The following is a 16838-nucleotide window of genomic DNA, read 5'->3' as shown; positions in this document are numbered from 1 at the left end:
GCGACGTGTGCTGCCGCAGGAACGAGGAACAACATCGTACCTGTCGCTGCAGCGAAATTATGAAAATGACCGACACTACACAGATCACAGATCACCGATTTACGACGCTTTTGCGATCGTTTATCGGTGCCTCTAGGCTTTACACGTTGCACCGTCGTTACTGGCGCCAGATGTGCGTCACTTTCGATTTGACCCCGATGACATCGCAGTAGCGATGTCGCAACGTGCAAAGTACCCCTTAGTTTGGCATCAAGTTTGATCTCCAATCCCAATTTTTTTATTTTTCCTGTGCTGGTTCAGCGAACCCTATTATTCACGGCTTCACTCATCACTACTTTTCAATCATCCTGGACTACCTGGGAAAACAAACTTTACTGCCCTAGGCCATTGGGGATGCTGAATTAACCCCTTACAGACTACCACAGGATTTTTGTGTGTGTACTTTACCACAGGAGCTTTATATATGTGGACTTGCCACAGAAGCTTTGTGTGTGTAGATTTTACCACAGGAGCTTTGTGTATGTGGACTTTACTAGAGATGAGCCACCCCCCTAGTGTTCAAGTTCGGTTCGGTTCGTCGAACGGCAGGTGTGTTTGGCGAACGTTCGACGAACACCTTCGAACCCCATTGAAAACAATGGCAGGCAAACACAAACACATATAAACACATTAAAGATTTACATATACAGTTAATAAACATTGCCATTAATCTTACAGGTCCCGCAACGCGTCCTGCAGACTCTGTCTCCCACCGCTTCTCTTTCCGATCATCGCTGCATCCTCCCGGTAACCAGCACTGATGATACGACCTTCCATGACGTCACAGGATGTGACCAGTCATGTGTGTTAATCTCATTGGCTTCAGACTGGTCAGATGGCTATGACGTCATGCTAGGTCCTGTCAGTGCATCTCTCTGGTACGCGGTGCTCGTTTGAGCATCTCCGTGTACTGGTGAGATGCTCTGGCACATGGTCGGCTCCCCGTCCCTGCATGTCGGCGCTCTTTACAGGGTCAGCCCACATGCAGGAACTGGATGCCACAGCCGGTGAATAGCGGCAACGGAAATCAGGTGATCGGAGATCACCGTTGCTATAGTAACCCGCCTGTCAGGTTACTATTGCAACGGTGGCAGCGGTGACGTCACCGCTTACCAACCCGCAGCCTCTGATCATTCATTGAGTGATTAGACTGCACGGGGAGCAGCGGTGTTTTTCTTCCCATGCAGTGCTGTCTGATGTAGCAGAGCTGCATGGGTTGAAGGAGAAAGAAGACAGAAGACCAGGATCGTGGAGGGGTGAGAGGGAGTAATAAACATGGAGTCTCTAAGTGTATCTGTGTATTTATTTCTATTAAAGTATTTTTTCTCTGTGTGGTGTATTTTTTAACCCTTTATTGGAGATTCTTAATGGCCAAGTAAAACTTGCCTGACATTAAAAATCTCTGGCTTAATACTAGCTAGTAAAACAAAGCTAGTATTAACCCGTTATTACCCAGCGAGCCACCCGGCATCAGGGCCGCTGGAAGAGTTGGATACAACGCCAGAAGATGGCACTTCTATGAAAGCGCCATTTTCTGGGGCGGCTGCGGACTGCAATTCGCAGCTGAGGGGCCCAGAAAGCTCGGGCCAACCTGTGCTGCGGATTCCAATCCCCAGCTGCCTAGTTGTACCTGGCTGGATACAAAAATTGGGCGAAGCCCACGTCATTTTTTTTAAATTATTTCATGAAATTCGTGAAATAATTAAAAAAAAAAGGGCTTGCCTATATTTTTGGTTCCCAGCCGGGTACAAATAGGCAGCTGGGCGTTGGGGCAGCCCATAGCTGCCTGCTGTACCTGGCTAGCATACAAAAATGTGGCAAAGCCCACATCATTTTTTGGGGGGACAAAAACTCCTGCATACAGTCCTGGATGGAGTATGCTGAGCCTTGTAGTTCTGCAGCTGCTGTCTGCTCTCCTGCATACACTAGTGAATGGATCATGCTGATCCTTGTAGTTCTGCTTCCCCTGTCTCTCCCTCCAGCATACAGTCCTGGATGGAGGATGCTGAGCCTTGTAGTTCTGCAGCTGCTCTCTGCTCTCCTCCATACAGACAGACAGCAGCTGCAGAACTACAAGGCTCCCCTCCGCAGTAATCCTGGTTCAAGGGTCCCGCGCCGTCCAATCCGGATCCAATATCATCTGATCGGTTTGCTGGAAGGCAAGGGCCTGAATCACATGACACATCAGTTGATTGTATAAACGGCTTTTATACAATCAGCTGATGCATTAGTGCAAAAAAAAACAAAAAAAAACTACACACTTCTGTGCAGACTCCTGTCCAATGGCATCAGCTGATAGTTTAGCCGGCCCGGGCGGTAAAAAGGTGGCTTCACCGCTCGACTTATAGTGTCAGCTGATGCTGTCAGGTGACCGCATCAGCTGATCATCGCCAGGTCTGAGAGAGAGAGAAGAGAGAGGAGAGAAGAGAGAGAAAGGAGAGAAGAGAGAAGAGAGAAGAGAGTGAAAGAGAGAGGAGAGAGGAGAGTGAGAGAGAGAAAGGAGAGAGAAGAGAGAGGAGAGAGAGGAGAGAGAGAAGAGAGAGGGGAGAGAGAAGAGAGGAGAGAAAAGAGAGAAGAGGAGGGAGAGAGAGAAGAGAGTGAGGAGAGAGAGAGGAGAGAGAGAGGGGAGAGAGAGAGAGTAGAGAGAGAGAGAGAGAGAGAGGAGAGAGAGAGAGAGAAGAGAGAGAAGAGAGAGAATAGAGAGAGAAGAGAGAAAGGAGAGAGAAGAGAGAGAAGAGTGAGAGAAGAGAGAGAGAAGAGAGAGAAGAGAGAGAGAAAGAGGAGAGAGAGAGAAGAGAGAGAAGAGGAGAAAGAGAGAAGAGAGAGAGAGAGGAGAGAGAGAGGAGAGAGAAGAGAGAGGGAGAGGAAAGAGAGAGAGAGGAGAGAGAGGAGAGAGAGATGAGTGAAGAGACAGAGAAGAGAGAGAGGAGAGAGAATGGAGAGCGAGAGAAGAGAGAGAGGAGTGAGAGAGAGACAGAGAGAGAGAGAAGAGAGAGAGAAGAGAGAGACACACAGGCACTACTGCCCCATCATCATCCCCACACATACCCCGACACTACCGCACTCATCAACACCGCACACACCCCGACACTACCGCACACATCATCATCACCGCACACACCCCGACACTACTGCACTCATCATCATCCCCGCACATACCCCGACATTACTGCACACATTATCTTCCCCGCACATACCCCGGCAGCACTGCCCCCATCGTCATCCCCGCACACACCCCGACACTTACGCACACATCATCATCCCCGCACACACCCCGACACTACCGCACTCATCATCATCCCCACACACACTCCGGCACTACCGCACTCATCATCATCACCGCACACACCCCGGCAGTACCACACTCATCATCATCACCGCACACACCCCGGCAGTACTGCCCCCATCATCATCCCCACACACACTCCGGCACTACCGCACTCATCATCATCACCGTAAACACCCCGGCACTACTGCACACATCATCATCCCCGCACACACCCCGGCACTACCGCACTCATCATCATCCTCGCACACACCTGGCAGTACTGCACACATCATCATCCCTGCACACACTCCGGCACTACCGCACTCATCATCACCACCGCACACACCCCGGCACTACTGCACACATGATCATCCCCGCACACACGCAGGCACTACTTGAGTGCAGTCTCCGGTGACAGTGCGGCTCACTTCAGTTGCTGCGTGGAGCTGACACAGAGCGGTCGTGTTCTACGGCGCTCCCTGTCAGCTTCATGTAGCAGAGCTGAAAGTGTTGTGTGGATTACGTCGAACCTGGATGGGTGTTTGGGGATTAATAAAGTGGTAAATGAGGGTTTTATTTGTCTTTTATTCCAAATAAAGGATTTTTCATTGTGTGTGTTTATTTACTTTCACTTACAGGTTAATCATGGAAGGTATCTCGGGGAAACGCCTGTCATGATTAATCTAGGACTTATTACCCCGACTGCCACCGCACCAGGGCAATTCGGGATGAGCCGGGTAGAGTCCCGGGACTGTCGCATCTAATGGATGCGGCAATTCCGGGTGGCTGCTGGCTGATATTGTTAGGGTGGTGGGCTCCCCATAACGTGGCGCTCCCCATCCTGACAATACCAGCCTCCAGCCGTGTGACTTTATCTTGGCTGGTATCAAAATTGGGGGGAACCACAGGTTTTGTTTTTTTTTAATTATTTATTTTACTGCGTGATATAGACCCGCCCGCCGGCGGCTGTGATTGGTTGCAGTGAGACAGCTGTCACTGAGCGTGGGGGGGTGTCTGACTGCAACCAATCATGGGCGCTGGTGGGCGGGGAAAGCAGGGAATACCAGATTAAATAATGAGCGGCAGCCATTTTCAAAAGAGGAAAAGCCGCTGGAGCTTTGTGACAGCCGTGCAGCTAATCGGTGAGTAGGAAAGAGAGAGGGATTGTGCTGGGGACGCAGGACGCATGCAAATACATAATGTGCACACATAACCTTACTGTGAAAAGCCACGCTTAGGTGATCAAACCGTTATCGAACGGTAACTCGAACGGTCGAACGTGAAGCAAATCATTCGAGTTCGTCGAACGACTCGACCACTGCCCAAAACAACTCGAATTTGAAATTGGCGAACGGTTCGATTCGAACAACGCTCATCTCTAGACTTTACCACAAGAGCTTTGTGTGTATAGACTTTACCACAGGGGCTTTATGTATGTGGACTTTATCACAGGAGCTTTGTGTGTCTAGATTTTACCATAGGAGCTTTGTATGTGTTGACTTTACCACAGGAGCTTTGTGTGTGGACTTTGCCACAAGAGCTTTGTGTGTGTAGACTTTACCACAGGAGCTTTGTGCATGTGCACTGCACCACAGGAGTTTTGTGTATGTGGACTGTACCACAGGAGCTTTGTGTATGTGGACTTTACCACAGGAACTTTGTGTATGTGGACTTTACCACAGGAGCTTTGTGTATGTGGACTTTACCACAGGAGCTTTGTGTATGTGGACTGTACCACAGGAGCTTTGTGTATGTTGACTTTACCACAGGAGCTTTGTGTATGTGAACTTTACCACAGGAGCTTTGTGTATGTGGACTTTACCACAGGAGATTTGTGCATGTTGACTTTACCATAGGAGCTTTGTGTATGTGAACTTTACCACAGGAGCTTTGTGTATGTGAACTTTACCACAGGAGGTTTGTGTATGTGAACTTTACCACAGGAGCTTTGTGTATGTGGACTTTACCACAGGAGCTTTGTGTATGTGGACTACACAACAAGAGCTTTGTGTATGTGGACTTTACCACAGGAGCTTTCTTTGTGTATGTGAACTTTACCACAGGAGCTTTGTGTATGTGGACTTTACCACAGGAGCTTTGTAAATGTGGACTGTACCACAGGAGCTTTGTGTATGTGGACTTTACCACAGGAGCTTTGTGTATGTGGACTTTACCACAGGAGATTTGTGTATGTTGACTTTACCATAGGAGCTTTGTGTATGTGAACTTTACCACAGGAGCTTTGTGTATGTGAACTTTACCACAGGAGGTTTGTGTATGTGAACTTTACCACAGGAGCTTTGTGTATGTGGACTTTACCACAGAAGCTTTGTGTGTGTAGACTTTACCACAGGAGCTTTGTGTATGTGGACTACACCACAAGAGCTTTGTGTATGTGGACTTTACCATAGGAGCTTTCTTTGTGTATGTGGACTGTACCACAGGAGCTTTGTGTATGTTGACTTTACCACAGGAGCTTTGTGTATGTGAACTTTACCACAGGAGCTTTTGTATGTGAACTTTACTACAGGAGCTTTGTGTACGTGGACTTTACCACAGAAGCTTTGTGTGTGTAGACTTTACCACAGGAGCTTTGTGTATGTGGACTACACCACAAGAGCTTTGTGTATGTGGACTTTACCATAGGAGCTTTCTTTGTGTATGTGAACTTTACCACAGGAGCTTTGTGTATGTGGACTTTACCACAGGAGCTTTTTGTATGTGGACTGTACCACAGGAGCTTTGTGTATGTTGACTTTACCACAGGAGCTTTGTGTATGTGAACTTTACCACAGGAGCTTTGTGTATGTGAACTTTACCACAGGAGCTTTGTGTATGTGGACTTTACCACAGAAGCTTTGTGCATGTGGACTTTACCACAGGAGCTTTGTGTATGTGGACTTTACCACAGGAGCTTTGTGTATGTGGACTTTACCACAGGAGCTTTGTGTATGTGAACTTTACCACAGGAGCTTTGTGTATGTGGACTTTACCACAGGAGCTTTGTGTATGTGGACTTTACCACAGGAGCTTTCTTTGTGTGTGTAGACTTTACCACAGGAGGATTGTGTATGTGAACTTTACCTCAGGAGCTTTGTGTATGTGGACTTTACCACAGAAGCTTTGTGTGTGTAGACTTTACCACAGGAGCTTTGTGTATGTGGACTACACCACAAGAGCTTTGTGTATGTGGACTTTACCACAGGAGCTTTCTTTGTGTATGTGAACTTTACCACAGGAGCTTTGTGTATGTGGACTTTACCACAGGAGCTTTGTGAATGTGGACTGTACCACAGGAGCTTTGTGTATGTGGACTTTACCACAGGAGCTTTGTGTATGTGGACTTTACCACAGGAGATTTGTGTATGTTGACTTTACCATAGGAGCTTTGTGTATGTGAACTTTACCACAGGAGCTTTGTGTATGTGAACTTTACCACAGGAGCTTTGTGTATGTGGACTTTACCACAGAAGCTTTGTGTGTGTAGACTTTACCACAGGAGCTTTGTGTATGTGGACTACACCACAAGAGCTTTGTGTATGTGGACTTTACCATAGGAGCTTTCTTTGTGTATGTGAACTTTACCACAGGAGCTTTGTGTATGTGGACTTTACCACAGGAGCTTTGTGTATGTGGACTACACCACAAGAGCTTTGTGTATGTGGACTTTACCACAGGAGCTTTTTGTATGTGGACTGTACCACAGGAGCTTTGTGTATGTTGACTTTACCACAGGAGCTTTGTGTATGTGAACTTTACCACAGGAGCTTTGTGTATGTGAACTTTACCACAGGAGCTTAGTGTATGTGGACTTTACCACAGAAGCTTTTTGCATGTGGACTTTACCACAGGAGCTTTGTGTATGTGAACTTTACCACAGGAGCTTTGTGTATGTGGACTTTACCACAGGAGCTTTGTGTATGTGGACTTTACCACAGGAGCTTTCTTTGTGTGTTTGAACATTACCACAGGAGGTTTGTGTATGTGGACTTTACCACAGAAGCTTTTTGCATGTGGACTTTACCACAGGAGCTTTCTTTGTGTGTTTGAACTTTACCACAGGAGCTTTGTGTATGTGGACTTTACCACAGGAGCTTTGTGTATGTGGACTTTACCACAGAAGCTTTTTGCATGTGGACTTTACCACAGGAGCTTTGTGTATGTGGACTTTACCACAGGAGCTTTGTGTATGTGGACTTTACCACAGAAGCTTTTTGCATGTGGACTTTACCACAGGAGCTTTGTGTATGTGGACTTTACCACAGGAGCTTTCTTTGTGTGTACTTTACCACAGGAGCTTTCTTTGTGTGTACTTTACCACAGGAGCTCTGTGTATGTGGACTTTACTATAGGAGCTTTGTGTGTGTACTTTCCCATAGGAGCTTTATGTATGTGGACTTTACCACAGGAGTTTTGTGTATGGGGACTTTAACACATCCATATTTATGGAAATGTGTTTTTTCCACTTACCTTTGAGGTTCAGCTCTGTTTCCAGATGGATCTGTAACTGTAAACGCTACTGAATCTTTATAGACATTAATTGATGGATTTATTATATACAATAAAGATTTCATGTTCAAATCCTTCTGTGTGAAATGATCTGCGATAAATTTGCCTGGGAAGACAAATATTAAAGTCTGTAATGTTTTTTTTTTTTTTTTTCAAGCAAAGCTTAATTTTCTACTGAGTGTTTAATGACTAGCATTAAATCATTTAAAGAGGCTTTGCAGGGAATATACAGTATATTATTGCTTAATAATTGCTTTAGACTGCCTAAAAAAAAAGTGATTATACTGTCCTTCTGTGATCCTCTTACTTCTTGTCCTAATCCTTACCTGGACTTGATGGTCCTGTCCTTGGATTACCAAAAATAAATGGAAATCTCAACTTGATAAATTACACACCACAGCGGTTGGTGAGGGGGGTACTTTTTCTTTACTTTTTAGGCAATCCAAGGCATTTAAACAATAAGTTATAGAAATAAGAAAGTCTTCCTTAATGCAAATAACACAGCACTATGAAATCCTGGAACAAAAAAGTATAACCTGACACCTAACTTGACATTAGCCAGCTGACTAGACTGTTTCTGGCCTCGCGCAATACACTTCAATTGAGCGCACCGGAAACAGTCTACTCAGATTCTAGCCAGGAGTATGCATATCTCATATTTGCGGCCACATGACTGCCATCCCCAACGTTGACACTGGAAAACCCTTAGGCTATGTGCGCACGCTGCATTTTTTGTGACCACAAGGATGCAGTGTTTCTGTGCGTTTTTGGCCACAAAAAAACACACAAAAATGCACCCGTGGTAAAAAATGCATAGAAAAACGCATGCATTTTTGCGCATTTTTTGCTGCGTTTTTCTGCGTTTTTGTTGCTGTGTTTTTTCCAATGCATTGCATGAGTGAAAAACGCTGGCAAAAACGCAGAAATAATTGACATGCTGTATATTTGTGGACACCACAAAAACGCACCTAAAACAAAACTGCACTGTGCAAAAAAGAAAACTCATATACTTTACTGGGGAAGCAAAGTCATGCAGTTTTTAGACCAAAAACACACCCGAAAAACGCCACAAAAAACACAGCGTGCGCACATAGCCTTACAGTGCGTGCGATGTGAGGACTCACAGGTCTGCAGTCACACAGCGTGACTGCAGACAGGTCGTTTTAGACTAGACAACCCCTTTAAGCGTAGCTTTATCATAATTTAGGAAACAATGTGTAGAAAAAAAACAGTATTGGGTAATTGTGGACATTATCTGCTCTAGTGTCAAGCTTTTTCATTTTGACACATACCTGATATAACATTTTCCAGGTGTCCATTTTGAGGAGCTCTCAGTATTTTAAAGACAATGTTTTCCTCGTCTGTGCCTGGATCGATGGCCTGTATTTCCCTAGAAGTTATGTAAGTTCCATAGCGGCCGTCATCAAGAAGCTGAACTTTTGTTGCACAGTGAAGGTGAACAATTCTAGGGCTGGAATCATCTGGAAAATCTATCTGTGTCAAAAAGATTTATAAATAAAGTTACATGAAGAATTTTAGAGTACAATATATTTTTAATACAATATTGGACATTCACATGATAAGCAGTCATGGTCAAAAACCTGGAGACGTCACATATTTTGATATTCATAAAGCTTACTGCTTCAGTTTTTTTTTTCTTTTAGTCATATGTTTCTATGGTTACTGAAATACAATTAAAAGTGTTTCATAAGTTTTTTTTTACTTTTCATGACAAATATATTAAGTTTATGTAAAGACTCAATATTTTCAGTGCTGTCCCTCATTTTTGAAGACTTCTATAAGGCTATATTCACACTGGGAGTTTTTGCAGCATTTTTGCAGCGTTTTTTAACTCTGGATTTGCCTTGATTTTATGCAAATCCATGCTAGTAAAATGCTCCTTTTTACAGTCCCAGCAACGTCTATGAGATTTCTGAAATCTCATGCACACACACACAAACACATCAGGATTTTTTCCTGATGGTTTTGCGAACCACCTCCGATTTTGCTGTGTTATGAAAAGAATGAACATTTCAATTCTTTTCAGCGCTTTTGCCACGTTTTTTCAACCAACTGAAAGGTGGACTCGCAGATACCCTGGAATGGCAGGTCTAACCGGGTTAATAGAAAACATGGTTAGGCCTGGGATTGATCCAGGGTATATGGCCGGCACCTAAAAATGGTGGTGTGGATAGGGGAATTGAAGCAGGCGTGCTATATTTACCGAATCACCAATGCGGCTGTACACTCCCGCGGCTCCTCCACTTCCCCGCTCATTACATATTCACTGCTTTCACTGTGATTAGTTGCAGTCAGATGTGCCCCCAGCATCTGACTGCAACCAATCACAGACATGGTCTGTGGGTCTATACAAAGAATGAATGAGCCGCTCATTCAGCGGTGACCTCACTCAGGCTATTTATGGTCACATGTATCACCATCTGTGACCGGAAACCACCTGAGTGAAGTGACTGCTGATCATGCGGCTCATTCATTCCCTGGAGCTCACATCGGGCAGTCATGTTCTATGGCGCTTGCTGTAATCTTCAGATGTAGCAGAGCTGAATCGCCATGGGACCTCGTGTGGATTACGTCAGACCTGCAGGGATGTGATTATGGGGTTAATAAAGTGGTGAAAGAGGGGGCTTTTTGTATTTTATTTCAAATAAAGGATTTTTTGGGTGTTTGTGTTTTATTTCTTTTCACTTATTACAGATTGGTGATGGAGACGTCTCATAGACACCTGCCATTACCTGTGATTAAGCCCTGATATTACCCCAATTGCCACCACACCAGGGCAATTCGGGAAGATCCGGGTAAAGTGCTGGGATTGTCGCATCTAATGGATGCGACAATTCTGGGCGTCTGCAGGCTGATATTTTTAGGCTGGGTCTCTCCAGCCTGAGAATACCAGCCCCCAGCTGTGGGTTTTATCTTGGGGGGACCGCACACTGTTTTTTTTAATTTATTTACATAATTAAAAAACAGCATGGGGTCTCTCTTACTTTGATACACAGCCAAGATAAGCACACAGCTGGGGACTGTAGCCTATAGACTTTATCTGTGCTGGGTATCATAATATGGGGGACCATACATAATTTTTTTTACTTATTTTTTTTTTTTTTTTACTGTACGATAGACCCACAGACTCCAGTGGGTGGAGCAGTGAATATGTATGAGGCTAATGAGTGACATCGGAAGTAGGAGGGGCCGCAGGAGAAGGTACAGTTGAGCCTAGAGTGTATAGGCACCTTCCAGTTTAGTGGTCATGACCAGCTGGGTTAGTGGGCATGAACAGCTTTGTTAGTGAGTTTGGCGAGGTTTCCTCCCTTTCACTATAATCATGCTTCACCCCCCTGCCCCCCCACATGATAGGGGCCTGTTGAAAGACGTCATACCTGGAAGGAGCCCATACACGCTAGCATCTACTGGAGACTGGTAAGTATAGCGCTCTTGCTTTACTTTTTTTTTCTACCATTTTTTCTTTACTACCTGAGTGCTGGATCCAGGTCAATCCTGGCCTGGCCCAGCACTTGGGTACTTTTGAATTCTTGCTGGTCTTGACATCACAGAAAAAAACACTGTAAAAAACCCCAAAAACCGAACCTAAACCGCAGATGACTCCCAAGAGACGTCCTGCCACAAGATCAGGTTTTGGTCAGGAAAAAAACGCTGCAAAAACGTTCTATGTGAACATAGTCTAATTTCCCTGATATGCTGGATATCAGCTTCTTGGCCAAACTGTGACTGATGGTAACCTATTCTTGTCCGATCACTGGTGGGAGTTGATCACAATTTCGGTCAGAGGTTTTTTGCCCACTCCCTTTTTGAGGATTGTCCATAGGTTCTTTGTGGGATTGAGATTTGGGGAGTTTCCTCGCCATGGACCCAAAATTTCAATGTTTTTTTTCATCCAGCAATTTAATTATAACCTTTGCCTTAGGATATGGTCTCTATCATTCTGGACAAAGCGCTGTTCATCACCAAACTGCTTCGACGCCTCATGCCGATATGAAAGCATGCTGAGACCATTTATGTGTGGGGATGCTTTAGATCCAAAGGAGTGTGCTCACTCATAAATTTTCTTAAGAACACTGCAATGAATAAAGAATGGTATCTTTAAAGAAATTTAAAAAAAAAAATGGTATCTAAAAATCCTCCAAGAGCAACTTATCCCAACAATGGAGTAGTAATTTGGTGATGAACATTGCTTTTTCCAGCATAATGGAACACCATGACACAAGGCAAAAGTGATAACTAAGTGGCTTGGTAAACAAAACATTTAAACTTTGTGTCGATCTCAAATCTTTTGGGCATTGCTGTAGCTTCTGGTTAAACCCCTGTTCGGCCAAAAGCCATTGATTACCAACACATTCAGATCAGGCCATCATGCATATTTAAGGAGGAGAGTAAAGAAACTGGTATCCTTTTAAAAATCTAACGATCCCTTTAAGACCAGCAAGTTGCCCCAAACACATCATCAACCCATCCCACCAAAATCAGGGCATTCAGTGAATATTAATTAAATCTATAGCAACTTAAAGACAAGATGTGCGCATATGACCCCTTTTATTGGCTACAGCATAGAAGAGTAGTGCTGTCTGGGAGAAATGCTTGGCCACAGTTTTTAATGGCAGAAACAGCGGCAATCAATGCTAATTTTTCCATCAAAACAATTAAAAAAATTTGAAGAAATCCAGAAAGACCATAATGTGAAGTCAACATTCTTAATTTCTTTTTTGATTCATGGTATGACAGATGAAGCACAGCCAACATTAGTGAAGTTGAGACAGAACAGCTGTAATGCCATGAGCATACATAAACATGATGATTAGGGATGAGCAAATGTATTCGCCATTATTCGGTATCCAACGGATAATGGGGTATTCGAGGTTTTCGCTATCTGATGGATAATATGGTATTCACTTCGATACTTTCATTTTCATTTCTGACTTCCTGGCGCCTGTTTTCCAGCCAATGAACACATCTGATGTTGCTTGCCCTCACAGTAACGCCGCAGACATCTTTCTTGTGGTGTTACTGTGATTGGCTTGGCCGCACAACGTCATGGGGCTATATAAGCCTGCGACCATATTGTGAACGCGTAGTGATAGGGAGCTGGCAGTGTACATAGACTGTATTGTGTGTGGGAGAGCATTCTTGGATCCAACTAATATATAGTCCTTGTAAGGGCTGAACACAGTGTCCAGTAGCTGCTAGCAGCTCCATAAATCACTTTTTTGACAAACAGAATGCAGGTCTTTCGGTCTCTCTCTCTGTCTGTCGGTCTCTCCCTCTCCCCCCTCTCTCATACTCACCAATCACTGACTGATCACCGACGCAGCACTGCACGGCTGTCACACATCTCCGGCGGCTTCTCCAACTTTTGAAAATGCCGGCCGTTCATTATTGCTTCTTGTATTCCCTGCTTCCCCCGCCCACTGGTGCCTATGATTGGTTGCATTCAGACGCGCCCCCACGCTGAGTGACAGCTGTCTCACTGCAACCAATCACAGCCGCCAGTGGGCGGGTCTATGTAGTGCAGTAAAATAAATAAATAATTTAAAAAACGGCATGCGGTCTCCCCAAATTTTGATACCAGCCAAGATAAAGCCACACAGCTGAAGGCTGGTATTCTCAGGATAGGGAGACCCACATTATGGGGAGCCCCCCAGCCTAAAAATATCAGCCAGCAGCCGCCCGGAATTGCCGCATCCATTAGATGCGACAGTCCCGGGACTCTACCCTGCTCATCCCGAATTGCCCTGGTGCGATGACAATCGGGGTAATAAGGAGTTAATGGCAGCCCATAGCTGCCACTAAGTCCTAGGTTAATCATGGCAGTCGTCCATGAGACTCCCCCAATGATTAACCAGTAAGTGGAAGTAAATAAACACATACACCTGAAAAAATCCTTTATTTGGAATAAAAGACAAAAAAAAACACCCTCTCACCATTTTATGAAAATCCCCAAATACTCCTCCAGGTCTGGCGTAATTCTCATGAGGTCCCGCGATGCATCCAGCTCTGCTACATGAAGCTGACAGGAGCGGCCGTGGAACACCACCACTCTCTGTCAGCTCCACGCAGCAACTGAAGTGAGCCGCGTAATCAGTTGTGACGTCACTCAGGTGACCTGCGGCCACAGCTCTCAGGTGGAGGACTCCAGCTGGCCGCGGGTCACCTGAGTGACGGCACCACTGATCACGCGGCTCACTTCAGTCACTCAGGGAATTTGCGGTCACCGGTGAGTCCTTCACCTATGATCGCAAATCAGGCCGCGGCTCACAGACAGAGCCGCACAATGACAATGAAGTCGGGTGACGTTCATCTGAGTTTATTCTGATCGCTCGGCTCTGTCTCGCAGCCAGCCATGCTCTATGCTCTGCTTCCTATCAATAAATAGAAATAATCCCCATCATCTCTGCTTGCTGTCATTGAATAAAAACATTCCCCAACACATCAGGTTGCTGTCAGTGAATGGAAACATTCCCCACCATCTCTGCTTGCTGTCAGTGAATGAAAACATTCCCGATCATCTCTGCTTGCTGTCAGTGAGTGGAAACATTCCCAACCATTTCTGCTTGCTGTCATTGAATGGAAATATTCCCCAACACATCTGATTGCTGTCAGTGAATGGAAACATTGCCCACCATCTCTGCTTGCTGTCATTGAATGGAAACATTCCCCTACACGTCTGCTTGCTGTCAGTGAGCGGAAACATTCCCCATCATCTCTGCTTGCTGTCAGTGAATTGAAACATTCCCCAATACGTCTGCTTGGTGTCAGTGAATGGAAACATTCCCCACCATCTCTGCTTGCTGTCAGTGACTGGAAACATTCCCCACCATCTCTGCTTGCTGTCAGTGAATGGAAACATTCCCCACCATCTTTGCTTGCTGTCAGTGAGTGGAAACATTCCCCATCATCTCTGCTTGCTGTCATTGAATTGGAAACATTCCCCGCCATCTCTGCTTGCTGTCAGTGAGTGGAAATATTCCCCATCATCTCTGCTTGCTGTCATTGAATGGAAACATTCCCCAACACGTCTGCTTGCTGTCAGTGAATGGAAACATTCCCCATCATCTCTGCTTGCTGTCATTAAATGGAAACATTCCCCAAGTCGTCTGCTTGCTTTCAGTCAGTGGAAACATTACCCATCATCTCTTCTTGCTGTCAGTGAATGGAAACATTCCTCAACATGTCAGCTTGCTGTCAGTGAATGGAAATATTCCCCACCATTTCTGTTTGCTGTCATTGAATGGAAACATTCCCCAACACATCTGCTTGCTGTCAGTGAGTGAAAACATTCCCCACCATCTCTGCTTGCTGTCAGTGAATGGAAACATTCCCCACCATCTTTGCTTGGTGTCAGTGAATGGAAACATTCCCCAACACGTCAGCTTGCTGTCAGTGAATGGAAATATTCCCACGCCATCTCTGCTTGCTGTCAGTGAATGGAAATATTCCCCAACACGTCTGCTTGCTGTCTGTGAATAGAAACATTCCTCATCATCTCTGCTTGGTGTCAGTGAATGGAAACATTCCCCACCATCTCTGCTTGCTGTCAGTGACTGTAAACATTCCCCACTATCTCTGCTTGCTATCAGTGAATGAAAACATTCCCCACCAACTCTGCTTGCTGTCATTGAGTGGAAACATTCCTTATCATCTCTGCTTGCTATCATTGAATGGAAACATTCCCCAACACGTCTGCTTGCTGTCAGTGAATGGAAACATTCCCCACCATCTCTGCTTGCTGTCAGTGAGTGGAAACATTCTCGACCGTTTTGGATGCATTTTGACAGTGAGGTCTCACTTGGCCTGCTAAATCCCCATACAACATGGCTGGCTGCGAGACAGTGCCGCGTGATCAGAATAAACTTCACCCGACTTCATTGTCATCGCCCGGCTCTGTCTGTTCGCTGCGGCCTGATTTGCAATCACAGGTGAAGGACTCACCGGTGACCGCAAATCCCCTGAGTGACTGAAGTGAGCCATGCGATCAGCGGTGCCGTCACTCAGGTGACCCATGGCCGGCTGCAGTCCTCCACCTGAGAGCTGTGGCCGAGGGTAACCTGAGTGACGTCACTGCTGATTGTGCGGCTCACTTCAGTTGCTGCATGGAGCTGACAGAGAGCGGCGGTGTTCCACGGCCGCTCCCGTCAGCTTCATGTAGCAGAGCTGGATGCGTCGCGGGACCTCGTGAGAATTACGTTGGACCTGGAGGGGTATTTGGGGATTTTAATAAAGTGGTGAAAGAGGGTGGGTTTTTTTGTTTTCTTTTCCAAATGAAGGATTTTTTTGAGTGTATGAGTTTATTTACTTTCACTTACAGGTAAATCATTGGGGGTGTCTCAGACACCTGCCATGATTAACCTAGGACTTAGTGGCAGCTATGGGCTGCCATTAACTCCTTATTACCACGATTGCCACCGCACCATGGCAATTCGGGATGAGCTGGGTAGAGTCCCGAGACTGTCGCATCTAATAGATGCGGCAATTCCAGGCGGCTGCTGGCTGATATTTTTAGGTAGGGGGGGCTCTCCATAACGTGGGGCTCCCCATCCTGAGAATACCAGCCTTCAGCCGTGTGTCTTTATCTTGGCTGGTATCAAAATTTGGGGGGACCACATGCTGGTTTTTTTAATTATTTATTTATTTTACTGCATCACATAGACCCGCAAACCGGCGGCTGTGATTGGTTGCAGTGAGACAGCTGTCACTCAGCGTGGGGGCGCGTCTAAATGCAACCAATCATAGGCGCTGGTGGGCGGGGGAAGAAGGGAATACGAGATGGAATAATGAGTGGCCGGCATTTTCAAAAGCTGGAGAAGCCGCCGGAGCAGTCTGACAGCTCTGCGGCGCCGCGCCGGTGATTGGTCAGTGATCGGTGAGTATGAGAGAGGGGGGGAGAGGGAGAGAACGACAGAGACCGAAAAACCTGCGTTCTGTTTGTCAAAATAGAGATTACTTTGGTTTGAGAGCTGTTCTGGCGACTACATAAACGCCACATGCTGCT

General features: G+C 45.7%; 1 protein-coding gene across 1 annotated transcript in view; it reads right to left on the bottom strand.

Moving 5' to 3' along the window:
• FREM1 (FRAS1 related extracellular matrix 1) overlaps positions 1-16838 on the bottom strand; it is a 289664-nt gene that overhangs the window by 78946 nt on the left and 193880 nt on the right. Inside the window, exons 26-27 of the mRNA XM_075316948.1 lie at positions 9109-9310; positions 7778-7922 (exon numbers count right to left, since the gene is read on the bottom strand). Of these exons, the coding sequence (XP_075173063.1) occupies positions 7778-7922; positions 9109-9310 (347 nt within the window). The remainder of the gene's footprint in view (positions 1-7777; positions 7923-9108; positions 9311-16838) is intronic.

Source organism: Anomaloglossus baeobatrachus, chromosome 1 (genome assembly GCF_048569485.1).
Source record: "Anomaloglossus baeobatrachus isolate aAnoBae1 chromosome 1, aAnoBae1.hap1, whole genome shotgun sequence".
NCBI lineage: Eukaryota > Metazoa > Chordata > Amphibia > Anura > Aromobatidae > Anomaloglossus > Anomaloglossus baeobatrachus.
Note: the sequence above shows the minus strand (reverse complement) of the source record. Positions and strands in the feature narration are given on the sequence as shown.